At 39.4% G+C, this 27,193-nt stretch overlaps 1 protein-coding gene across 5 annotated transcripts in view; it reads left to right on the plus strand.

Moving 5' to 3' along the window:
- PTPRG (protein tyrosine phosphatase receptor type G) overlaps positions 1–27,193 on the plus strand; it is a 703,069-nt gene that overhangs the window by 172,785 nt on the left and 503,091 nt on the right. For all 5 annotated transcript variants that reach the window (XM_059161377.1, XM_059161376.1, XM_059161378.1 and 2 more), the window contains one exon: positions 9,469–9,573. In XM_059161377.1, coding sequence (XP_059017360.1) covers positions 9,469–9,573 — 105 coding nt within the window. The remainder of the gene's footprint in view (positions 1–9,468; positions 9,574–27,193) is intronic.

Below are 27,193 nucleotides of genomic sequence, written 5' to 3' on the forward strand. Positions count from 1 at the left end.
TCTCTTTCTCAAATAAATAAATAAAATCTTTTAAAAAGCCTTTATTATTATTTTTTAAAATATTTATTTATTTGACAGAGACAGCGAGAGAGGGAACGCAAGCATGGGGAGTGGGAGAGGGAGAAGCAGTCTCCTTGCTGAGCAGGGAACCTGATATGGGGCTCTATCCCAGGACTCTGGGATAATGACCTGAGCCAAAGACAGATGCTTGATGACTGAGCTACCCAGGCATCCCCAAATAAACTTGCCTTTAAAAAATAATACTATGATTTTGGTTTTCTGAGGCCCATGTAGAAGAAGATTGGTTTTTTACTTTTGAATAGAGCTCAAAAGTAGGAGCTCTCAGTTCACAGATGTTTTTATGAGTCCTAAACTTGAATTTTGTGAAGAATAGTTGTAGTACTGTGTTAATTTTGTAGGTTTGAGAGTAATATCTGATTCAGGGCTTTGTGTTCTTGGGCAAGTTATATACCTTTTCTGAGTGTAAGCCACAAGATTATTATTGGAGGAATTACGCAAGCCATTATATTGATGGTACTTTTAGTAGTGTCTGCCTCATAGGCAATAAGGGAGTTAGTGAAGAATTTCTCACTGGGTAAGGCCATGGGTGGCAAATTCAGAGGGCTGTAGGGACTCGATAGGAAGTATAAATGATAAAGTAGGACTGGGTGGGGTTATGAGTCTTCTTGAAAGAGCTACTTGCTATTCATCTAGCATTTTGGTACAATCAAAGTCCAGATCTCATTAAAAAAAAAACAGATATTGGGGTTCACTCTAGATTTTCCCATGCTGGCAACCAGTTACACACAGACACGCGCACACACACAGACACACAGACACTCACCACACACACACCCATCCCATGCGATGCCATGTCATACTATATCATAGATTGAACAACATATTTGGAGGGATCGAGAGATGGCTGTATTCAGCGTGGTGGCCACCAGGGTGAAATCTCCGATCTATATTTGCCAGTTTTGTTGGTCATTAAGGATTCAAAGTGATGGTGCAGCTACAAAATTGACATACAGATTTGTGGCTGTTGACATCTCCACAGCCCTATCTGTGACTAACCCTTGTTTTCTTGATAATCAAAGAATCCAAGGACTTGATTCTCGGGGAACCAAACAGAGTTGATTGATTTCTTTTAGTCCAATGTTGTAGAATATTTGAAGCCAGGAGCCCAATTCTGTTTTGGAAGGGTGGCTCTTTGGAAGAGTGAACTGTGGTATTTTTCAAATTTTTATGACAAATGTCTCATTAGCCCCTGTCTAAATCAGTTTTCTAAGTGTACCTCTTCTTGGACTTGTTGGGAAGCATCTATTTTTATTTCTGAAATTTTTAAGCTTGGATATAGTTAATAGCAGAAGGATTTCTTTAATTTTTTTGACTCTTTTAGTCTTGTCTGATTAGAAAAAAATAGATTTGGTCTTTTGTAATCAATGTTATTTTAGAGTTAAATCACAAGGAGAAGTTCAGTCTTTTGCTTCTCTACCTGACTCAAGCAGTCATTTCTACCACCTTTTTTGTGTTCTTTTTTCCCCTAGGATACTACATTGCTATGTGATTTCTCTGCCTTGAATTACAATCTGTTTTACTTAAAAAAAAAAAAAAAAAAAAGTCATGGCTCTGTACTAGGTCTCTTTATCACTTTAGATGATGCAACCCCCCCCAAAAGACCCATATACATATATATATATATATATATATATATATATATATATATATATATATTTTTTTTTGGTAGCTGGTACAATAGGTACATTTGAATATGATGAAATAGGTAATCTATTGTAATATACTCTATTGTGTTTGAGGTTAGCTCAGTATCACAAACAACTGGAGGGACCATTTGTAATGCAGTAGTTACAAAGGAATGTACTTCTTGATTCTACTTTTTAGGACACTCAATAAGTACATTTTACTACGATTAATTGGAATACAGGCACAAAGGAGATGAGAGGCTGATCAGAATATTTAATTACCTTAACTATGATTTGATACTTTTGCCCATTGTAGGCACAAAAAAGATAAAGATTTATTCATTTTAGACTATTGTGTGGGATTTAATGTTCTTAAGTGCTCTTTAAAATTCAGAGAAAATTATGCTTGTTAGAGATTTTGCCATCCTTGAGGGATCTTTAATTTGTTTGTTGTATGAGCAGTTAAATAGATATAAACAGCCCGCTTAACTGCTTGCCTGCCATTCTGGAAATATGCATTCTGAATGTGAGTGCCTCTACTTATTTTTAGTGGGCTTATTTTTGGCAGTAACTCTGGCAGAGAACTAGGACTCTTCATATGAGAGCCAGTTCATCCATCATCTTAATTTGCATTCTGGCACTAGAAAACCAGAATGTCTTTGTTCTGATGTTTTCAGTTTTGGATGGAAGCTGACCAGTTCTAGGCTTCTAAGTCCTTTCAAATGACCTAGAACTGGACATACAGTTGAGTGGAAATACCCTCAAGTGTTACTCTACTATTTTGCTTTGGGTACAGGATGTATGAGATCTTGTTACAGATGGAACTCTGGGCTGTTCTCATCATATACTTACTCTGGTGTCACCTCTGCCATACAGCTACTTTCCCCCTATAGGGGATCCTTACATAGCTGGTATGAAATAGACATGGTTGGTTCCATGTGGTAAGGTAAAAACAGTAATGTGAGGGAATGCTGTGGGTGTGTTGAAATGCGTAGTGACCGTGTGGTCTTTCTTTCTTGGTGGGCATCTTAGACTTCCACTCTTTTCCAGACATACAGATGCATATGTGAATATACCACTTTTGTCAAAAAAAAAAAACCCAAGCCATTAGTTGTATTCTGTAGTTTTATTTCACACATTTGCAATTTTGGAAGAAGACTATTTTCCATTGTTACATAACTTTGTTTAGAGTTATCCCAAGTAGATTTATTTACCTTCCTCTCGGACAGAGGAGCCTAAGAAAAGATGCTCTTTCGAGAATGTTATATAGTGTAGTGTTTAGAGGGGCTGGTCTCTCTGTAGGAAAAATGTTGAGCCTGCAGATTAACACAGTAGAGTTCAGACAGCTTGTCTGTCTTTATTTGCCCCAAGTCAAAATTTCTGTGAAACACTGAGAGTCAAGATTACACAGAATCTCCTGAAGATACAGTTAAGGCAGATGGGATACACATCTGCTTTTATATTCCCAGAATACAAACATTTATTGTTATAAACTATGTCCGGTGGCTCTGGGAAATTAAATCATGCACATAGGAAACAGTTTTGTTGATATCTTGTGGTAGGTAACTCTTAGGATATTTTTATAGCAATGGATTAGGCCTTTGGGTCTGGAAACATTTTTATCTTTTTTGCTTCAGGCTGGAAATGAGGTAGGCTCCAGAGAAGTTCTGAGACGTGGTAGAGTTTATGAAATCTCCCTGATGAAAATACCTGTCATTCATTTCACTCTCTGCATAGCAACCAATGTGACTTAAGCTTCCTCCTGCTGAGCGAGGCCTAAGCATCATTGGCTAGTTAATGCTATTGGTTTTGAAATCTTCACTTTCATCCTGTCAAAATTGAGAAGCTCCAATTCTCCTGGATGATGGGAGTAGCTGGGTGTTAACTTTCTAAACTCATTTTATTATTATACCCTTCAGAACAGGCTGCCCTGGTTTGATATTCCTCATGCCCAGGTGTGTTAGAGCTGTGTGTGTGTGTGTGTGTGTGTGTGTTGGCGTGTTGGTTAAAACCACACTGACTGGAGACTACCTCTTTTTGTGGGGGAATCTACAGCCTTGTGCACTCTTGGACGTCCTTTGTGTCTTCTACACTTGTTCCGTCACTATGATCCTAGTTCCTTAAAGCATTATCACAACACTAAAAGCCCTCCTGAGCTTTCTGCTGACAGATGACTTCAGCTCCATTAACCATACTAGTCTTGGTGCTGTAGAACCTGATAGAATATATGTTTGCATAACACCAGCTCCTCCCTCTTGTTAGTCACACGAAAACCATAGGCAGATTTATACTTACTGTCTATTCTGAAGAATGAAAATACATATTTTCATAAGCATGCTCCAATTTTAATTGTGTAATTAAGTTGCTGACATAAGCAAGTATGCAATTTCACATTAAGGTAAGGATCCGTAAAGGCATGCATTTGCATAATTTAATTTTCTGCACAGAAGATATTGAAAATCAATAGCATGATTCATAGCCTTACCATATCATTGCCATGCTGCTGTTGGTTGGCTGTTAGAGTTTAGAAGAGTACAGAGAGTATTAAAATTGATTGAATTTGGTGTGCTGAGTCTGTATCTTTACGTGGGAACCACAGATTGTTTCATTTTGCAAATCTGTGCTCCTTGCCAATAAAATATTATGTTGCTTAATATACTCAATATACATTTTTTTGACTGCAGTTCAAATAATTTCTGAAAGTTGTTCTTAAAAAAATACTTTATTATATGCTTAAAATACATTTGATGAGGGGACTAAAATTTTTGTTTTGTTTCAAATGATGCAGGTTTCGTTTGTACATGATTATGTTCGTAGGGAAAAAGAAATCACACATTATTGCTCTGGATGGCGTAAAAGGGAAAACCATATATAGTTATCTTTAACGAATAGTTTTGTGTCTCAAAGAAATCTGGTGCCAGGATGATAAAGTCCTTTGCTTCCCTGTTCATTTCTAAGTTGCCTTTCTAAACAGTGGTATATGAGGTGCTTGGGGATCATTCCTTCCAGCTTCATGTTTCAGATGTTTGCCGTTATGATGTGTGGGTCGTGACTAGAAAGTGAGACAGTGGGGAGGAGGTTGTGGTTTTGCTTGTGGTTTATATAAACACACATGCATACATGCGCACACTCTTAGACCAACACAGATACCGTCAGCCTTTATGTTGTTCATGTGTACGTGTATTCATTCACTCATTCATCCATTCATTCACTGGTTATCTCCAAGGAGCTTAGAGCCTTTCATCGCTGTGCAGCATGTCCTTCAGAAGCAGAGTTTTTTGTCCATTTCTCACCTGCTGTGTGCAACCCACATCGTACCTCAGTACTTTGTTGGGGGGGGCTGTGATGAAGAAAGGGATAGCCCACCTTCCTTGGGATGGCCCTGCTCTCTGTGTTACCTCTTGTCCATTGTTCTATGTCCACCCAAACTGCACTCTTCCTCTTGCCTAAATGAGCTTCCTTTAGACAGTTCTGCCACTCCCTTGAGACCCTTTGTGTCCCAGTATGCTGCATATGGGATGGCTGGGAAGGTAACTGCTCTATGGGGTATGGATCCCATTACGTTGCCGTGTCAGAGGAGCTCTGATGTTTACCTCCCTTGTTTCTTGAATTGGATATATCTTTGTAGGTTTGCTTTTTGTACTGAGTATTTAGGGAGCTTGGGAAGCTGGCAAGTGTGAGACCCCAAAACCATGGCCTCTGTCAAGTCTAGTTAAAGACTGATGCAGTTCAGTTGTAATCTAAGGACTTAGAGGTTTTCACAGTTCCCTAATGTAGCCCTGGACTCTGTTGCTTTGCTTTTCCAGTGGGATGGGTAACACAGCTGCCCACAGGAAAGCCACTCCAGTGAGAGATGGTGCTGGCAGCCTTTGTCTTCTTTTGTTCCCTAGCCTGGTGTTCTCAAAGGTTCCGGAAAATGAAAAGCACCACCCTTTCAGGAAAGAAAGGGGGACTCATTGTGGAGATCTTGACTCTGGATAAAATCTTTTGTAAAAGGTATAAATGAATATCCTTGAGGATAACTCCATTCCTCCTTTATTTGGTTTTTGCGCTTTTTGGTTCAGCTCAGGACAGTCTGAGGTTGACGCCATATTGGTGTGATTTCTGCAGCAGCCAGTTCATCTCTGCCTGGCCAGACTTTTCCCAAGGTTCACTTAGCCTGTCAGGTTCCAGTCTGTGAGGGTGAATTGAGAATGTCAAAGTTGAAGGGGACTGTGGGTTGAGCTCAGCAAGGAAGTTTGTGTTTTTTGTTTTTTTAAAGATTTTATTTATTTATTTGACAGACAGGATCACAAGTAGGCAGAGAGGCAGGCAGAGAGGGAGGAAGGGAAGCAGGCTCCCTGCTGAGCAGGGAACCCGATGTGGGGCTCGATCACAGGACCCTGGAACCATGACCTGAGCTGAAGGCAGAGGTTTTAACCCACTGAGCCACCCAGGCACCCCAAGTTTGTGGTTTTTTAAAAGTCTCTGGCTTCAAAATAGAATCACCCAGACAACCTTTTTTAAAAGTCCTGTATCCTATATCGTGGTCCCATCCCAGGTCATCCAATCTGAGTCTCTGATGGTAAGGTCCAGGGCATAGATTTTGTTTCTGTTTTTGTGTTTGTTCATTTTGCTTTTGTTTTGTTTTATTTTTAAAGCTTCCAGGTTTGAGTCAGAGCTCTAGTCTGATGATGGCCTTTTATGAAGAAATTGACAATCAGGTATAGCATAGACTCATTTGAAGGTCACCAGGGTCACCTTTAGGGGATCTTTTGCATACAAGGGACAAAAAGAGAGTTTTGGCAATCATTGGTTCATGTAAATATAAAGCGTCCCACAGGATCACTTTCAGATTACGTCTGTCATGGGCTTAAATTTTGCCAACAGAATTGATCTATAGATTTTGCTTCCCATGGTGTGGTTACATTTTTGAACTCCTCTGCCGATCTTCTACTTGACCCCCAGCCAGGCTCCTGAGGCTTCAGAATCCTGTCTTAACTCTAGCAGAAAGAAAGAAGAATCTCTCTGATTGGCTGTCGTCCCCATTGCCAATAAGGTCACTGGCCCCAGGGGTATGGTTTACAAGGATTGGCTGGCTTAAGCCAAACAAGGCCTACCGCTGGAGCTGGCAGGGATGGTGCTGACCTGACTTGGCCATGCACTGCATGACTTGTAGGTAGGTGGGTTACTAAAACAGAGTCTCTGCAACAATTTTCTACTATGTTATAAGGCATTAAAAAAAACAGTCCATGCCCATTGCTGAGTTAGTTGCTTGGCTCACAATGTCTTGTTTTTATAACAATGCTGTGAGGTTGCTGCTACTTGTAGCTCCATTTAAGAGGCAAGGAAACTGAGGATCAGCCACGTACCATAATGGAAGTTACATTTCCTTGTTCAAGACAGTGCTTTACTCATGACTTTAGTAGAGGATGGATTATTTGGGGTTAATTATTTAGAGTGAACTAGCTCTAAGAAAAGTATTAAACAGATACATAAAAAAGTTTAATGCACGCCCAGACAATAAATAAGCTGAACAATTACTTATGTAGCATGCTTTGGTGGAGGAAAAAATAGATTAGGAGTATAGGAGATGGAAAGTTTTATTTTTGATCCCTAGAAGCTTAGAATGGTCAGTTTCTTGGAACTCTGCCTGCTCATCTGAAGATCATACGATGGTCTGGATGGTGGGTACGTAAACCTTCATTGTAGTTAACAATGACCATGAGCAAACATAAATATATTTGAATTTTACAAGATTCCTGTTTCCCTCTAAGGGGCTCATGTCTATGGAATATCTTTGTTCTTAGTTCAAGCATTTTTTTCCTTTTAAATCCAATCTTCGGAGTTGACATACAAGTATAAAACACAGATCTTCTGCCACTTATGATTGGGTTATGTCCTGAGAAACTCATTATTAAGTTGAAAATATCTTATGGTGAAAATGTATTTAATGCACCCAACCTCCTGAATGTCTTAGATTGGCCTAACCTGCCTTAACATGCTCAAAATGTTTACATAAGCTTACGGTTAGGAAAGTCCTCTAACACAAAGCCTAGTTTATAATACAGTGTTGAGTATCTCATGTAATTCATGGAGTTTGTATGGAATGTGAAAAACACAATGGCTGTATGGGTGCTGATAGTTCTAAGTTGTGCTGGTGGTTGGCCCTCTTGATCTGGCGGGGGGGGGGCAGTTGGCGCTGACTGGGAGCTGTGGGGCCTCTGCTGCCTCGCATCAGGAGAGAGGATCTTACTCTACATATTGTCAGCTTAGGGAAAAGATCCAAATTCAAAGTTCAGTTTCCTCTGAATGTGTATCATTTTTTAAAAAAGATTTTATTTATTTATTTAGACAAGCATGCATGAGCAGTGGGGTGGAGCAAGGGAGGGAGGGAGAAGCAGACTCCCTGCTGAGTGGGGAGCCTGCTGCAGTGCTGGATCCCAAGAGCCTGGGATCATCACCTGAGCAGAAGCGAGGTGCTTAACCGCTTGAACCACTCAGGCGCCCAGAATGCATATCATTTTTGTGCCACTATAAAGTTGAAAAATTGCTAGGTTGTCCATCATAAGTTGGGGACTGTGTACTTCACACGTTTCTTAATTTCACATCAGGTGACATCATTATCGTTACTTGGACTAATTCAGAGTGGTGAATGTACTGTTTTCCTGGTGCCATCTTAATCTTAAATTGAATGTACAGTTCCCCTAACCATTTTCCCCTGCTTTTTAAAAGCACATTTGATTTTGTTTGGGTGCATTTAAATATTAACGTAGACAGCTGGGATGTATTGTGTAATTCCATTTCATTTTGGATTCTGGGCACCTGCAGTATTTGTCTTCTTACAAGTCAGTGCATTTGGGTGTGGGCTCATAAGAAATGAAATTTACATTCATGAATTTGATGGGAGGGGAGGACTTTGAACACTGTAGCAAGCAGATGGAAGGTCTCTATAATGGTGGAGAAAATTGGATTCATTATGAGTTTTCAAAAAATATATCATTAGAGTTTCTTTTCTGAGCATCATTGGCCTTGTGGGTTTCATGTCTTTAGGTGTAACCTTTAGGCCTAACAGGTGACTCTTTGGGCTTCAAAAGATATGGAGGACTGGTACTCACCATGGGAAGTCTCCCAGGCCTTAGACTGTGATGTGTTTGGATGGCAGCGGCCCTGGCTCTGATGTAGGCATGCTTATGTTTGGTTCCCTGATGTGCTTGCTGCATGCTTACCTGTGTTACCTGGGACCAGTTACTTAGTGTCTCTGAGGCCTAATTCCTCCATCTGTAAAAGAAATAGAATGACCCCTTTCTCTCTGAGGATCAAGTAAGTCTCAGAGGCCTTTTGCAGATAAGACATAGTCTTATACATGTAGTTGGAACAAAGACCTCCGGTTCTATGTCTTCTACTACTTAGTTGTATAACCTTGCGCAAGTTAAAGTTACTTAAGTTCTTTAAGGTTCAGTGTGCTTATCAATAGAATGGTCTCGTTATTGGGACCACTGGGTCTATTGCTCGGTTGTGTTCTGTAGATTATGTAAGATACAATATATAAAGTTATTAATGCATCATGCTTGGTGGCCCAAAGGCTTGTTGTAAGCTCCTGTTAGTATTAATGTTAATCCTGGTTGTCTTGTTAGGTTATCTTATAGCTGTTTTTCTGCAGGATCTCTTCTGTTAGCCCTGAGGTCTCTGCTGCTGGGAAGTCATCGGTGGTACGTTAGACACCCTTCCCCTGTCCAGTGGAGTGAAGACTTTGACTCATTGTGCTCTCCCTCTCTTCCAGCCTTGACGGAAGGCTACGTCGGGGCCCTGCACGAGAACAGACACGGCAGCTCAGCGCAGATCCGCCGGCGTAAGGCCTCAGGTGACCCATACTGGGCCTACTCAGGTGAGTGGATGGGGTCTGGCCAGGCTCACACTGGCCATTGACCATCCCATTGAGCTCCCTGGAAAGTACTCTTTAAATCGCTTTCACACCCAACCTGTTTGTTCAGACCTTTTGTAGTTCACTAAAAGTTGAAGCACTCTACCATGATTTTCCTCAAGGTTATAAGTACCTTAATTTCTCTCTCCCACCTGTTTTCTCAACCTGCTTTCCCCCCTCAATTTGCATTTATTTCTGAACTTTACTTGTTAATGAGTGATTGTACCAAACTTGTAATTTCCCCAAAGACACAGCCTTTTCTTTTCCATCTTTTCAGTGGCTGTGATTTCAGAAAGCAGAAAATAGAAGGCTAGTCTTGAGCTGCTTAATGTCTGCTAAATATTACAAAGCGTCACATATCAAAATGATCTGTTATGCTTTAATCTAAAAAAATGCAACTTTATTTTCAAATCAGATCTTGTTAGTTGAATATATTTCAGCCCTCTCTGGTATTCTGCAGTTCTTTTCATTTTTGCTTTTAAACTTAAGCCTTCCAGGCACTGAAGACCGAGAGCATTGTAAAAGCTATGTTGAGTATTACATTGCAAATAATTTTCTTACATTCCGAGGGGCGAGAAATGAACGCCTATAAGAATATATAGACGGTTCTGGATTATGTTCCCAACAACTACCAAAAATATAATAGGTGGCTTATTATTTCTAAAAGAGATTTTGATGCCCCAATATATATGGAAAATGTAGCTAATTACAGAGGAATGGTTGAGGAAGATAGACTACTTTGGAAATTACTTTGGCACTAAATAATTCAAATAATTTGTCTGAAAAGGCTTGAAGGCATGGGTATTAGTATTAATAATAAATCTGTGTTTATGCAGTGTCATTGCATATAGAATTGAGAGGCATTATTTTCATAATGAAGCTCTGGTTTTAAATCTTGAATTTCCACCTGCAAATCTTGTTAAATTTATGTCAGTGTAAAATTTATAGGCTTGATCTTTAATTACACCTTATCTATTGGCTTTTTGCATCCTTTTGTCTATTGATAAATCTCCTGCCCCTATAGGGAGAATAGCCTATCTGTTTTGTTTTGCAAGGAACAGATAGTGATTCTGAAGTCTTCCATCACACCCAATTCCTTGTGATTAGAATTATCTAATTAGAGCCTTTTTGTCACTATTTCTGATAAATGAAGGGAACAGTGAGATGAAGGCCAAAATTACATATATATATAGCTTCTTGCCAAGAAAACTGAAGAAAATTTATCATTTTGTTCTCAGTGGCTCCGATATCAGTTAGGAAGAGGCGTAAAGTGGCCTGTTATTTACAGTTCATCAATTTAGAATAACAATGCTGTTAGTGAGGAAATTGGAAGTTATATCCCATCAGCATCTCCAGTTGCAAATGGCAGTGAAGAAATGAAAGTCCTAAAACTTTTCCCATTACTCAGTTAAGAATGGACATAAGTAGTAAGGTCTTTGGTATAGAGCAACTGTTGATATCCTTAACTCTGGTGGACTTAATGAGTGTCTATTTCACATTTCTGGAATGGATTTGGGTACTGTCCCTACAGGTTTAGGGGCTAATAGTTCAGCCACAGGCTTTGGCACCCTTTTCTCTAAAAAGCCAGACAGTAATTATCTTAGTCTTCTCTGGGTGTGTGGTTTCTCTTATAACTACTCAACTTTGCCAGTATGTGCAAAGGCAGCCATGGATGATGCTAGATGAACTGCTGGGTTTCCATGAAAATGTATTTATGAACACTGAAATTGGAATTGTGTATAGTTTTCATGTGTCAGAAATATACTTCTTTTTGACTTCTTTTTCCTCAGTCATTTAAAAATACAAAAACCATTCTTCTTAGGCTATATTAAAACAGGTGACCTGTTAGATAGGGTCCACAGGCTATAGTTTGTCAACCTCTCTCCTAGTTGAATTTTTTTTTTTTTTCCTGGATGGGATGGAATAGTCACATGAGGAATCCCCCGGAAGGATATAGTCTGGTTTGGAAGAACCAGTGAAGTCCCTTGTTTGAGGGTGGAATGGAGAAAATGAAGCATAAAAGGAGAAGAAAAGAATGAGACAGGTATCAGTTGATGCTACATAGTCCTAAAAATTCCACAGTATCAGTGGTTGCTTCACTCCAACATGGTGGAATAGTGATTCTCATGTCAACAAGACTTAGAGTCCGTCAAAGACCCTCCTTAGCACTCAGCCAATAGATGAAGACCAGGAAGGAAGGAGTTGTTACCTGTCTCTTTTGACACTAAAGACCAAGGCCTTGAAATCACAACAGACCAGATTTGGCTCTTAGCTACAGGCACATATATTTCTAGGCCTAAATGGTGCCTGAAAAGTGGGGCTGCCAAAAGAAGGGCCCTTTGTTTGTAGAGGAAATTGTTTCTGAATTTTGCAGAAGTAAACCAGCCCATTTCTGAAAGATGGGTTTGATGGTCCACATTTTAATTTCATACCTCTAGTTCCCAGATTTACCTTAGTTCCTCCTAAGATAATACTGGTGTTTTGGGGGTATGGTATGTGAGAGTACAAATTTTGAAGTCATATGGGCTGTAGCTCAAACATACGCTTTATCTCATAACATCTTTTGGACGTTGGGAGAACATTTAATTCCGTGGAGATTCAGTGTCTCCATCTTTTTTTTTTTTTTTTTTTTTTTTTTTTTTTAAAATAGATTTTATTTATTTTATTTGACAGAGAGAGATGACAAGCAGGCAGAGAGGCAGGCAGAGACAGAGTGGGAAACAGGCTCCCTGCTGAGCAGAGAGCCCGATGTGGGGCTCGATCCCAGGACACTGAGATCATGACCTGAGCCGAAGGCAGCGGCTTAATCCACTGAGCCACCCAGGCGCCCCTAGTGTCTCCATCTTTGAGACGGGGGTGATTAACAGCACTTCCCTCATAGAGCTGTTTTGGGAATGAAATTAGATGATTCGTGTGAAAAAGGTAACAGAGTCTCTTGCATCAGGTATCTAATATTCCTGCTGTTTTAGATACTGTTATTACTTTTGCTGCTGTTTGTTGATGTTGTTATGAGGATTCTCGGTGGGTAACTGATGTACAATGGGTGGGCACTAGGTTATCCTATATTAAACAAACTATATTAAACCTTATTTTAAGCAAACTTTATTAAACAAACTATCCTCAAGTTCAGAGCTTGGCAGGTGATACACACCAGTGCTGTTTTTGTGAATAAAGTTTTACTGAAACACAACCAGGCCCATTCCTTTGGACATTGTCTATGGCTGCTTTTGTGCTGGGGTTGAGCAGTTGCTGCAGACATTGACCAAAAAGCCTAGAATATTTTTATCTGGCTCTTAGGAGAAGAGGTTTACTAATTCTTGCTTACATTGAGATCACTTGGGTTTTCGAGCAGATGTTAGCCTGACTCATAAACCGAACAGTTCAGAGATTTGGAAAATGTCGTTTTTGTTTTTTGTTTGTTTGCTTGTTTTATTCCCCCCCCCCCACCCTGCATTTTCTCTTGAGCTGGAAGAGGAACACGTCTCCTAGTTAGCATTCAGAGTGAGTTGGGTGATCCTGCTTTTGGAAAGGACTTGGGAAGAACAAAGATTGGAGTGGAGTGGGGTGTGCTTCAGGAGATGGAGCTGGGAGATGGGTGGGTGTTGGTGGTTCTGGGGCCCCCTGCCCCTCAGTGACTGTGTGTTCTACTCATTAGGTTGCCTTTGTGTGGATGGAGTTTGGTGCCTGATGCTGACCTAGTTATCCCACTGGCCTCCCCCCCACCCCCCAGTCACTTGAGGAGAGTTGCAGAAGTTTTCAAGGTGTGGATAGCTTATATTTAGGATATTGTCACGACAGTAGTTCATCAGTATTAGTGTAACTTTTACATTAGGACTAACCATGTTATTTCAGTTTGTCTGTATCACTTCAGATAATGCAAACCCCCTCATTATATCTGAGATGGTAAAATCTTTACTTCTGTAGCCTTATTAGGCAATGCTGTTGTGAACACCTACAGCTCTGTCATAGAGGGCTGTTTGTTGAGGAGTGGAAATATGTGCTCTGGTTCCATTGAGATCACCTGAAGATTGGTATCTCTCTGGTTCTTCATTTTGTCTACTGTAAAAAAAGGAGGTCGTGATATCTGAGTTCAATGTGAAAGTATCATGCATAAGACATTGAAGTGGAAATAAATGTAAGATATTATTATTGTTAACTGTTAATGATGGCTTTGTAATTTCGAGATTACTTTATGTCTTTGGGTTTATTTTCCTTATTCCAAGACAGGAAAGAGAGGGTAAAGACCTCTTTATATATTTCATACAGAATTATGCTGAAAAAAAGAAAAGCAATAGATGCAGAAGAGTTTCTCACTGGAAATATTAAAACAATTTTTCTATTACTTTTACTTGACTAAGACACAGGTATTTTTCTGTGTTATTTGAAGTGATGACAGCTCATGAATTTTGGAATTTGCCCAGAACTTCTGTAATTATTACACAAAAAGTAACAAATGCTAGGTAGGTTATTGTTGCCTGAAAGGGAAATGAGAAACAAATCTGGAGCAAGTTCAGGGGGATATTGGAGGCATTTCTATAAAGCTATCTGTTTCTTCTCCTCTCCCCTCAGAGACTTGGAGAAAAAGCAGGTTGTGGTTTCTCTTCTCAATCTTTTTTTTTTTTTTTTTAAACTCCTCCATTTGGTTTACTGCATTTGAAATAATCACTATCTCATGTTCTTTCCTTATAGAAAGATTCTAGGAATTGGTACAAGGGGGGCTAGTTCTCCAACACTGAGACATGTAACGACCAGAATTCCCTGTAGGAAGTGTCTGGTGGTGTGCTGAGTAGAAGCCAAACAGGATTAATCTAAGAGGCGTTCCAGCTGTGGTCAGGACATTGTAGGAGGAGACCTCCAAGGTCCCTTTTAATTGTCCCGGGCTTGATGACTTGCTCAGCTGTAAAATGGAGATAAAAAGGCCATACATTGCTGGATGGCTTTGAGGATTAGAGGAAACCTATGTAAGTACCTGGTGGAATTCTTGGCTTCCACTCTGGAGTGGGATACGTATTACCCATTTGGCTCTTAATTATATGCCAGCCCACTACATTATTCATATAAACATCTTATTTTATAATGTGTGTGCGTGTGTGTATGTGGTGCATGTAGGTGTATGTTTCATTTTCCCAGCTACATGTCCAATACTTGAAGACAAGGATTATAGTTTATAATTCGTTGGTTTTTTTTTTCCTGCTCTGGGTCAGAGTGTCTTATTTTGTGCATATTTAGTACATATTTTTTCAAATGGGTGAATGGATGTACAGATAAATGAACTTATGTCAGAGTCTTGGCTTGAGAACTCGGGATCCTGCCATGAAATTCAGATAAAGCAGTGGGCGATTTACAAAAGGTTTCACCACTGGATTCTTTTAAGTAATCAGTCCCCCTTGTGAACTTAAGATATAATTAAATTCCTAAAATATCATTTCCATGCTTATTTTTAATTGTGTCTATAAAGGGTAAAGCAAAATACACATGCCTGCAGAAGTCTGCCTTTGTCCCAAGAACAATGGAAGCCATTGTAGAACCTCAGAGTTTGATATTAATATTGTATTATTTGCTCTTCTAATACCTTCTGTGAAGTTTCTTAAGGGAATCATTTCCCTAGAGACACTGCATTTGCAATAGCAAGCTTCTGCTCTGATGGAACCATACGACTGGGGAGGAATCAGTCTTGAGACTCATCTTCCCAAGTCCCAGCTCGAAGTTACCTCCACTTCGAGCCTAGTCTAATCCCTCCCTCCCTTTTCAGTCTCCCCCTTTTTTTTTAGAAACAGTTAATTTCTCTTTTCTCTATAATTCCGTATTATTCTATTTATTGCTATAAGTTGAAGATACTAACTTATTCACTGAACACACTTATTGATTGCTTACTGTATGCAAGGTGTTGTACTATAATGGGAGGGGTCAGAGAAGCTCCCAGGATTGCTGCTGCTAGATCCTAGACATTAAAGATGGGCAGGTGTTTGCCAGGATGTGCGGAGGCCTTGATCTGGCGGTGACTGGGGAACTCAAAGGAGCTCAGTAAGTATAGAGCATATGGTAGGGCAAAGAAAGTTGAGGGAATAATGCAGCTTGTTGGACTGTGAAGGGTCTTCACAGCATTCTGCTAGTGACCTAGAACATCTACCTGAGGGTGATAGGGAGGCATTTCAGGGTTTCATGGTGGAAATTAACTAAGTGGTTTTATATTTGAATAAGACCTCTGATTGTAGGGTTAAGGATTGGTCAGCAGAGGAAGAAGGCAGGATGAAAAATGATGAAGTTGTGTCATCAGAAATTGGAGAGCTTGAAGAAGAGAGTTCATGGGAATCATTACCGTTAGTATGTGGAAGGGAACACAAAATCATCTAGGATGATCCTGGGTTGATTGTAGATGGCCTTGCATTTAATTTAAATGAGTAAAGAGGATTGGTGGGTTGGTTGTGAAGGTAAATATTTTGGACTTGAACCTGTTAAGATGTGGTATAGTGTTTTTTCCATATTTCTTACACTTTTAAACTTTTTCCTTGAACAGAACCTTTGTCTGTAATTACTCTTGGTATTTCCCCATTCTTTCTTAAATGTTTTGGAATAAGGAGGGCCTCAAGGTAGGAAACACATTGTAGAACAAACTGTTTCTTCCTATAGGTACTCTTTTTTTCTTTTACACATGATCTGTGATTACAGGGATAGATAGGGTGAGAAAAAAACACATATGGTCACACACTAATCAGGACTTTATGTATAAAAGAGAAAAATGTGTTGCCATATGCTTAAGATACCTTGAGCATTTTTCAGTACTTGGCCAAGTTTGGCTTCCTCCGTCACTACCCGTTGGAAAGAAACAGTTCTCATATCTTAGAGAGGCTGCCTTTTTCATTTTTCTTTTTCTCTTTAAAACTTTCTTCTAATCTTTGCCACCTTAGTTCTGAAGTTTTTCTGGCATCTTCTCTCTGGAGATGGTTTCACAAATGTTTGTAAAAGTTAATGGATGCTATTGTATGCTATAAGAGGATATCAATAAATTCCTTAGGGTCTTCATGACCCTTGGAAAAGCATCTTAGGAGGATGAAGTACGTTCAGTGCAGTTGGCAACAAGTAATAGATATCAGTGATAACCATTTCAGTTGTTAACTATGATGGGACATTTCATATGCGCCTAACAGAAAGCCCGAGAGTTTGGGTTTTAAATGGACTCTGAAGCTAGCGGGTTGGTGGAGTCTTTTTGGAGGGCTCTTTGGCAATATCTGTGAAATATTAAATATTGATAGTCTTTGATTCCAGCACTTCTGTTTCTGGGAATTTTTCTTTCTTTTTAAAGCTTTTTTTTTTTTTAAAGATTTTTATTTATTTATTTTATTTATTTATTTGACAGACAGAGATCACAAGTTGGCAGAGAGACAGGTGGGTTGGGGGGAGCAGGCTCCCCGCCGAGCAGAGAGCCCGATGCGGGGCTCGATCCCAGGACTCTGGGATCATGACCTGAGCCGAAGGCAGAGGCTTTAACCCGCTGAGCCACCCAGGTGTCTCTGGGAATTTGTCTTTAAGAAGCACTTGTACACTTCCCCAGTTACCGTAAGTAGGGACTTGGAATAATGGTAATTTAGTATATCCTTATGATGAAATTCATACTAAACATCCACCAAAATGAGATTGGTTTAAGGTCTATTAAAATAATGTGGTTAATAGGGTCCTGTTAATGAATAGAGCTGAGAGGTCTGGAAACTCTACAAAGACGTTAATTGTGATTATTATTGAGAAATGAGGGATTCTGCTGCTTTTACATTTATATCTATAATATTTTACTATCTTACAGAATTATAAGTAGAATATTTAAATTACTAATACCAGTACATTCATAATATTTTCCTAAAGTAACTTTCTATTTTAGAATAGATGGCTGGATTGTATTAAATGTAGGCAGTTTTCTTTGAAACAGTTTTGAGGAGAGAGGAAGAAAGGAAAAACTAAGGAGGAAAGCCAGAAGGGAGGCAAAAGCCCTTTTGTCTTTTTATTTGGCTGTATCTGAATTTTTTAGGCGAAACATTTCACTGGCATTTCAAATTTTATAAAGTGCTGATATGAACCATACAGAAATTAATGAACTGATATTGACTCAATTTGAAAATGAACATCAAGATTTATTGAGCAAAGCAGTAAATATTGACCCAGGCAGAGAAAAGGTCAATATTTGCTTTGATACAACGTAAATCTCAATATTCAATAATCTATAAATTTAGTGTCTAGAGAAGGCATACAGTGTTATCTCTAAGTATATATTTTTCATATCTGTGATGGATCAAAGTCAAGTGTCTTTTTTCCTGGTTTCAAATTTGAAAGGATGGTGTTCCCTCCTTTGAAATTAGCTTGTTGGGGGCAGGGGTGGGGGGAGTGTGGGTTAGTGGAAGGACATTATTATTTTAAAATTTCGAAGGGAAGATATACCTAGCCTCATCCATGCCTTAAAAAAATTGGAAAGCGATTATCTGAATGTGCTGTGTGATTTACTTAAAGGCTACTCATCTTTTTTCTAACCTGACACTAGGTACTCATTTATTATATCTGATTTGGTTCATAAAACCCACTACCCTGACTCTATAAAACAGGGAGATATTCTGTCTTTCCCTGTGGATATTGTTAAGCAATGTTACATAGAATTTTTTTGGCAAATAAAATGTCATTGATATATATCATGATGAGTAACACTTTACTGGCCTTCCCCGGGTTGAAATTATTAAGTTGAACTGTACTCCTATTCTTTATCCTGTTGTCTCTTCTCTTCCTGGGGTGGGCCTGGTGGCAATATAAAAGGGAGAGCTGTCTTATGGATTGTGAACTTTTATTACTGCCTGTATATAGCTGGTTTGAGTGTCTAATATGTGCTTAAAGATTGGATTTTCTCCCTGTTTATTTAAATGCAGAAGGGAACTCTGCCCACAAGGTCAAGTATAATTACTCTTGTACCTATGCAGAAGTCTCACACCATCCAGTTGTGGTCAGTCCACCTGGAGTGTTCTTCCAGTCTGATGACAGTGTGAAGTGGTGATGTTAGCCCTCAGGGGTTTGTTAAGGGATCCTGAAACTAATCTCACCTCTACCTTTCAGCTGGTAATCTCTTGTGGCCCTACTTAAAATCAATAGCATTAAGGGTAGTGAATCTTCTTGGTTGTCTTTCTTGATATTAAAATTTAGCCTATCTTCTTTTTCCTTTAGGGTAACCCCATTTTCTGTCATGTGACTAAGACTTTGTTTAGTGGTGATGTGTATAACATAGAACCTTGCCTTCTTGATAAATACTTTGTTAACGTTAGGAATCCTTACTTTTCATTAAGAATACTGTGGTATATAATAAATAATCTTTTCCGTGAGTGGAGTATTGAATGTGATTTTATGTCCTATGAGAAATGACTTTACCTGCTATCTAAGAACCTGACTTTTAACATAATAAAGTCATTTCTTCTTGAGTTGTTTATCAGGGAGAAACTCACAGCCTGGAGCTAATAGGTCTTTAATACCTAAGTTACTTGTCAGTATCTCTTTTTAACAGAGACAGGTCTTGCCTAGAGCCTTTAGCTGGGAGAGTATTGTGGAATTTGATCTTGTGGCTTTTATTATATTTTGGTACCCTTCTATCTGGAGGGCTATGCTAGTTTTCCATTCTGGATGGTTAAATTCCTAGTTAATTAGATATTTAAGATTTTATAAAAAGTGAGCCAGTTTTAAGAAAAATTTAAACATGGCATTTGTACTATTGGTGTTCCAATATGGCAAAATAAATCTTCTCTAGGGGATAGTGTTACTATAATGGAAGAATCAAAAGCCTCTTATTACATGCTATACAATTAAACTATATCAGTGATGTGAAAAAAAATCACAGAGGGTCAAGAGTTTTCATGAAGTGGCTTAAAAATTAAGGACAGTATTTAGTGGCCTAATTTATAAAGTATGGCTCACTCTATGTCCTGGTTCTAGTATCTCCATATAGATTATTAAAAATCTTAAAATATACAGTGGGTTAAACCCCCTGAATTTCCCCTCCCTCACTTCTTGGCCACTGGTCCCATTTTGAGACGGTCCCAGGATCGAACAGTGGACCGACCCAACCTCCACCATTGATTGTTACTGGTTATTGCCTTTGGTTTGTTAAATATTTTAAACAGATGGGATTTCAGAGTGAAAGGGTGGGGTGTAGCGGGGTATGTTTTATGCTCTTCAGCCCACTTAGTGAATTCACTTAACCTTGACATCTTCCCTGGGCTTGGGAAGCCATTTGATCCAGATATCCTGTTTATGTAGATCCACATTCCCCCAGTTGGAAGGCCTATTTTCTGGGAGGAAAACAAGCTCCTTCTAGAAGCTGCATGAAAATTTCCTACTCCCAAAGGTAACATTTAGTTGCTCTGCCCCAATTATTATTGTCCTCTTTCCCCCCTGGAACCCATTTTTCTCTGTCCCACCCTTACCCTGGTTCCAAGAGTTAGGACAATGTTCTCCTTTCTAGCAGGCGTGCATGCCATTAGTACATTTGGTATTGATTTATTGTTGAGAAATTTTAGCAGGAAAGTAAAATATGAGCTTCTTCCAGGCTGTTTGAGTAGTATCTGCAAAGATGAGAGGAGCCATTTATAGTGTGTTTCTGCTCCTGGGACTCACTGTGATAATGGAGGTATTTTCTCCTCACTGTTGTGAAGTATGCGGTCTACACTCTCCTCTTGGGGAATGATTTTGACACTTTTTGAAGGTCCTGTGGCTTTTACATTCTTACACCACCTCTTAATGAGCTATCTTGTAACATCCTTTTCATGTAAAGATTGCCCTTTCTCTCACCATCCACTAGAGTGGGAAAAGGAAGTTTCAACACTCATGGCCAATTGGACACATACCTGCTGTGCCAAAAAGAACTCGTCAAGATTTGCTTTGTCTTATGAGTACTCCTGGCTGCTAGTAGTGTGACCAGGATTTTTCTCCCATATTCACACAGAATTCACTTCCAGGAGCATGTCTACATAAAAGGATTTGTTTTTGTATCCTCTACTGTGTTTTAGCCTCTGGAAAAGTCCTCCGGCCTCTCTAGGCTTAATAATAAGAACAGTTTGTGATCTAACATAGCCCTCTAGAGGCAGGGTACCTCCAAAGAGTATCTTTGTACTCTGACATCTTTAACCCACTGAGCCACTCAGGCGTCCCTGTACTCTGCCATCTTTAAAGTATACTCCATGTTGTTTTACATTCCTGGGCTTGTTCCTTAGAGTCCCTTTACCTCGTATTTTTAATACAGCTTCAGCAGCCCCAGAAGTCACAAGATGAAGTACTAAGTCTCAAGAAAGAAGAGAAAGTACCCCTGTCTTTTCTCTCTGTTTAGGGGCAAGTCAGATATTCCTCTAAGCACCCTACCCTTGGCCAGTCAACCCTTCTTTCTCATTGGTCAGAACTGGATCACATGTTCACGCTTAATCCAGTCACTGGCAAGAGACAAGGAATGAACAAAATTGACTGAGACCCATCAAGATTTACCCAAGGATAGTAGGGGAAATGGTTGTTGGATGAGTAGCCCGTGAAGCCTGCTACCTTTGTTATCTTTTCCAGATATCAGAGCTAAGCAACTATGTGGCGCCAAATAAGGGACGAAATTAAAGGAAAGAAGTGTCTTTATTTTTGAAGTGAAAATGTGATTGTAGAAGCCTGTCATGGTTGCATATAAGATAATAGAAGTTTCCTGAATTTCGGGTGCTTTACCAAATTGTGGGTTACATGCCACAGTTCTGTCACCATTGGCCGTGCGTGGCCATTTACACTTAAATTAATTTAAGTTAGATTAAAAATGACACTAGCCAGATTTCAGGTTCTCAGTAGAGAAAAGTGGCTAATGACTACCCATTCATACAGCATAGATATAGAACTTTTCTGTTCTTGCAGAATGCTCTGTTGGAGAGTGCTGTTCAGAGGATTTAGCCATTAGAGAGAAGCCAGCAGGTACATTTATTGAGTACAGGCTGTCTCAGGCACTGGGCATATTGCTCTGTCTTAATTGATGTTGAAACCAGCTCTCTGAGATGATGTCATTTTTCGAAGAAAGGCAAAACTTGGTTAGGAAGTAGCTTCTTAGGGAGAAAGCTGGAGACCTCTCCTGAGCAGTGACACCTGTCTGTCTATGCACCCTCTCCCTCTCACCTCCCCCTCCTAGCCACTGGGAGTAAGTTTAGAAGTGGGACAACCTGATATTTGTAAATATTCTCTTAAATGCAAAGCGTTAGGTGCAGATGTTGACTTCATCTTCCTGAAAAACTTGCAGGTACTCCAAGTGTCTAAGCGTCTCAAATTCAGAGAGGCCCTGGTAGGCCTCCCAGCCCTTTGGTGGTCTTGGGGAACTGTCCTGTTTAGGACCTAAGCATTATTTTGCTGAGGCTCTATATATTTGGCTAAAGAAATCAGGGACTTTTCGGGAGTGAGGTATTTGTGTTTCTTCCTTCCTCTAGTCTTCAGTTCATTGAGTCATTCACTGAAAGAGTGTTTCTCATGCACTGGCAAGCTGAGTTCTAGGCACTTGGGCTACAGCAAAGAACAAAATAAATGAAATGTCATTCCTACTTGGTGGATGTAGGCAGGAAAGCCTGTACAAAGTAATATGTAATCTCATCAAATGATGCAATAAAAAAACAAAGCAAGGCCATTGAGAGTGATGAAGGGTGGAGAGATAGTATTTCAAAAGGAGAGGCCTTGAGGGGATATTGAAGGAGAGACCTGCCTATAATGAGGGAATGACCACTGTGGATCTGTGGGGCAGGCTTTCCAGGCGAGATAAGGAAAAGAGACGGTAGAACTCAAATAGGTTCAATTTTGGACCGAAAAGCACTCTGCTAATTTCAGCTGGACCTTGTTCTTGAATCTTGATCAGCCCACATTGCTCTAGAGTGTCTTACACTGCCCAGGACAAGCCTTCACAACAAAGAATGATCTGGCCCAAAATGTCAATAGTGTCAAGGTTGAGAAACCCTTCGCAAGGGGCTCGCCAGAGCTCATGGTTTTTACACAGTCTGCTGCTGTGATGTAATGCGAATTCCACCTTTGTAGTTAGTTATTGATCCACAGTCTCAAGTGTGGACAATTGTGCCAGGTTTCTATGGCGGGAATGCAACAGTTGAATCACAATGGCTGGCAAAGGCACTACAGAATATAGTGAGCAGCCTGGTGTCCGATCCTCTGTGGCGACTGGAGAGGAGAAATGGAAAGCTTGGCAGGTTGACCATTCTGGGAGTCTATGTATGAAACCGTCAAGGGATGAATCACAACACTGGTCGTGGTGAAAAGCTTACCGCTCATGTCACGTGAAGGCCATGAATGATGGCCATGCAGTAGTTCAGAGATGACGAGGTTGCTTTTATTATTATTTTGTTATTTTTGAGGTCCCTGGTGACTACTCCATGTGTCAACCCTTTGATCTAAGAGGCTGGTGTGAAATATATCTGTTTGAGGATTGCTAACCATGAACGATCCTCGAAAATTGCTGATCAAGCCATGGCAGTGCCTTGAGAAAATTTATCATTACCCCATGGGAAGCTTGACACGTCACTTCATAGCTGGGCACAGCATAGTGCTTGTTCTTAAGAGATCACTTTTAACAAAAGGAATGGAAAGGAAAATAGAGCTCTGAATGATGACTGACAGGTCATCAAGATCTGGCATTTTGTCAAGTGTCAGCAGCTAAATATGAGATACGGGTTATAATAATGTTATAATGATGGCCATGGATTCCTCATCCTCTATGGGTGGATTAAACAGGAATCATATCATGTGGGGTCATGTCAATGTGGGTATATTTACCTAGACAATTTATGGTGCCCTAGACTTTCTACAGAGCAGATGGCTATTGTGTGCTTGCTTTGTCCCATGCCCTCTTGTACATGTTTAGATATAAAGACAGATTTATATGGCTGCTGACCCCGGGAGCTCAAAGTTTTTTCTCCTTTCCCTTTCAGAAATGAATGATTAATGTTAGTGACACTGAAGGTTAAGTATACAAAGATCTAATACATTTATCCTGATACTGCTATGGTAGATCTATGGAGAGTTTGAAAAGCTGTGGGATCACTCTGATGTCAGGCTCAGCCAGAAATATTTTTTCTTTATACATACTTTTTTTTTTTTTTAAGATTTATTTATTTTAGAGAGAGCAAGCAATTGCCCATGTGCTTGGAGGGGAGGGAGGCAGAAAGGGAGACAAAATCTCAAGCAGATTGCCTACTGAATTCAGAGCCCAATGCGAGGCCCATCTCATAGCCCTGAGATCATGACCTGAGCTGAAATCAGAAGTTCCATGCTTAACCGACTAAGCCACCCATGCACCCATAAATATTCTTTCTTTAAATTAGAATGATAACACCTTATTAAAGTATTGACACATCCACTCAGATTATGTTCAGACGTGTTATTCTACTTCACTTAGTCCCTACATCTGAAGCTCAAGTCCAGAAGCCTACTGATGATGAAGGTAATGTGAGATGCACTCTCTGCCCTAAGAAATGTTGGAATTATTTTAATTTCTTTCTCCCACCTTGGATTCTTTCTCACATCTCTAATTCCAAAGGATTATCCTCAGTCATTGATGTTGAGAAGAGACTTTATTTTTGGAGTATTTTCTCTTTTAATTTTTATTCTCTTAGATTTTGAATCTGACATTTCTGATTTATGCTCCATTTTCTGGGTCTCCATCTGCATCTGAAAAGGAATGAATTTGGGATTTTAAATCTGGTGAAAATACCAACTGTGTTATGAAAAAAGTATGTTCCTATCACAGATTTATTATTTAATACCATTATTATATTAAAATGTAGTTTCCTAACTAAAAATTCTGGGTATAAAACAGTTAACCAATTTTTAAAATATGTGACTTAGAGTAATTGCCTTGTTTTTTTCCACCCCACGCTCCATTTTTTAAATAAGTGTATTTTAGTGGTAAGAAAGCTAAAGTGTTCTTTTACTCTGTTTTCTCAGGGCTTATTCAAATACAGAATAATTTCACTGTAGTAAATAATTTCTCCTAATTTTCCTCAGGTAGACAACCCAAAATGTATAGATTCTCATTTAAGTAATTTGTCTAAAGGTTGCTTCACTGAGTGCTGCCCTTTGCAGAATGTATTTTAAAGGATATTAGGAGCCTTTAAAGTATTCTTTCATATTAATTGCTTGGCATTTAGGTGGTTTCAGTTACTTTAATAAATTAGGTTCAGCTATAATATAAAAAGTGGAAAATACAGACTCCCAGGGTTCAAAGACACTTCAGTGGGTTGTTGAATGCTTAAAATACAAGTTCAGATGAATATTTGATATTTGATTTTGAACTCCCATTACAGAACAGAACAGATTTATGCATTGGGAGGACAGGAAATATAATAATTAGACATATATTAATTGATTTCAGATTTTTGTCTATAAAATACTAGTCATAAATACGGTTATTAGAATCCATGTTTATGGTCTTGGAATTTGATTCAGAGAGTGGGTTATTCATCAAAAAAGACACTAGTCCTACCATTTATCACAACGAATCGTGAATTTATATCTCTGTAACTCACAGGTGTGATGTATGCCCTTTTTTGGTAGGGACGTTTACTACAGGAATTAATTTTAGTCATTGGGAGACTTTTATGGCCATTTTAACTGTTACTTAAAGATTTAAACAATTTTACTGATTTCTTGGCACAAGCCTCTGGGAGTAGAATTTCTGTGAGCAAAAAGAAGATTATCATTAAAACAGAGTTGTTGGAGCATCTCTGTTTTTACCTCAGTCCTGAGTCTCAGGGTAAGGAGTCCTCATCAAGGGGCTAATAAGTCAAGGTGGTTGCTCAGCATTGTTCCAAAGTCTGTGTCTAGAACATGAAATCAGTGTGCTGTTAGAGGACTTTTTACGGAAGGAAGGTCCTGTGGCCAAGGAAGATGAGGGAAACACCACAGTGTTGATTTCTTTATTGCAGGACTTACCAGAAACTTTAATATCCTACCTAGTCTTAGGCACTTCACCTTCACTGTGCACTCAGAGCTCTGAGAGGGAAAAGGTGTGTGGGCACAGAGTGTTGGAAGGTAAGGTAGGAGATTGGTTCTTGGGAGCTGGATCCCTGTCTTCTGCCATCATTATTCCCTCAGATCTTTGAAAGGGCCATGCTGGTACTCTAGAGTATGGTTACAGGAAAATTTCAGTTGAAAAGGATGAGTTTCACATGATTCCACTATGAAGTGCAGAGATCTGTATGCTCAATTCGAAGAAAAAGCCATGCCCATGTACATCAGAAAGATTTCCACTTTTCTCCTTACTTAGTGGAAATGGAACATTTGGGAAGAAGAGAATCCCTTGGAGGATAGAACGCCATTTAGTTGGGTGTGACAAAAATATGTATTCAAGTCAACATAAATGAAAATATTTACAAGAAATGACTTCATTTAAGTTTAAGGACAATGTGTTTTATATCATATCTTCTTTAAGAGGGTGATGATATATGGGATTGTGGGATGGTTTTATTTCATACTGAATTTGGGGATAATAGAATTGTCCCCAACAAATGGGTAGATGGAAGGAATAAAACCTATAAGAAGGGAATTTGCAATAAATGGAATTCAAGATTACCGTCCAACCAGACCACACGTGATTGGGTCTTACCAGTGAAGATGCTTGGGAAGATTAAGTTTGGATATGAAATTTTAAGAAGGAAGAAGGGAGGGGTAGAATGGAGAGAGGGAGAGAAAAGAAGTGGGAATGGAGAGTATGACGAGAAAAAAGGGTGCCATGATTCCCTCATTGTCCTTTTGTTTTTTACTGAGTGAAAACTAGCATTTGCCCCAATCAGGAACTTGAAACATGTTTCCAGACATTGCCACATGTCCCTGGGGCGGGGGCAGGGGGCTCTGGGACAGAGCAAAATTGCTCTTGGTTGCTATGGAGCATGGTAGACATGATAATAATGGGTAGTAATAGTGTGCAATAGTGTAGATTATTAGATGGTAAAGTTGGCCATGATGCTTGACCTGACAAATTTATTTAGGTAACTGTTTAAGGTTCCTGATTGCAAGTGGGTGATTTTAAAAGCGTTTTTTCCCATTTGTTATAATGAATGTGGTGGCATGGATTTTATTTCCTGTTGATTTGTGCTTTGTCAACCCTGGAGAGCATGGATGAACTTGATTGTAACTCAGATTAAAGATGAAGAACAGTAAGGAGTTGCTTTGTTAATGGAATATATGTTTGCCTCTGATTTGTACGATTTACTGTTTAAGATTAATATTTAGGGATGAATGATTGGGTGTGTTTTTAGACATTTCATCCTTAGCGGGATTATAGCTCCAGCACTTCATCCCACATTTGCTTGTCTGAGGAATTAAAGATGCTGCCTGAATTAAGTCAAAACAGTAGACAAGGTCGTAATGTTAATTAGGTGAATGATTCAGCCTGCAGAATATATATATATATATACACACATATAGACATACCATATTACCATATATGTCATGTCTGGGGGTGGGTACGACTAATTATTTGAATGATTTTCTTAACTTTGCATACACTTCCCCCTACCCCAACATCTAATCTTGATTCATTCAGATCATCTCTAAT

This window comes from Mustela lutreola, chromosome 2 (assembly GCF_030435805.1).
Source record: "Mustela lutreola isolate mMusLut2 chromosome 2, mMusLut2.pri, whole genome shotgun sequence".
Classification (NCBI taxonomy): Eukaryota; Metazoa; Chordata; class Mammalia; order Carnivora; family Mustelidae; genus Mustela; species Mustela lutreola.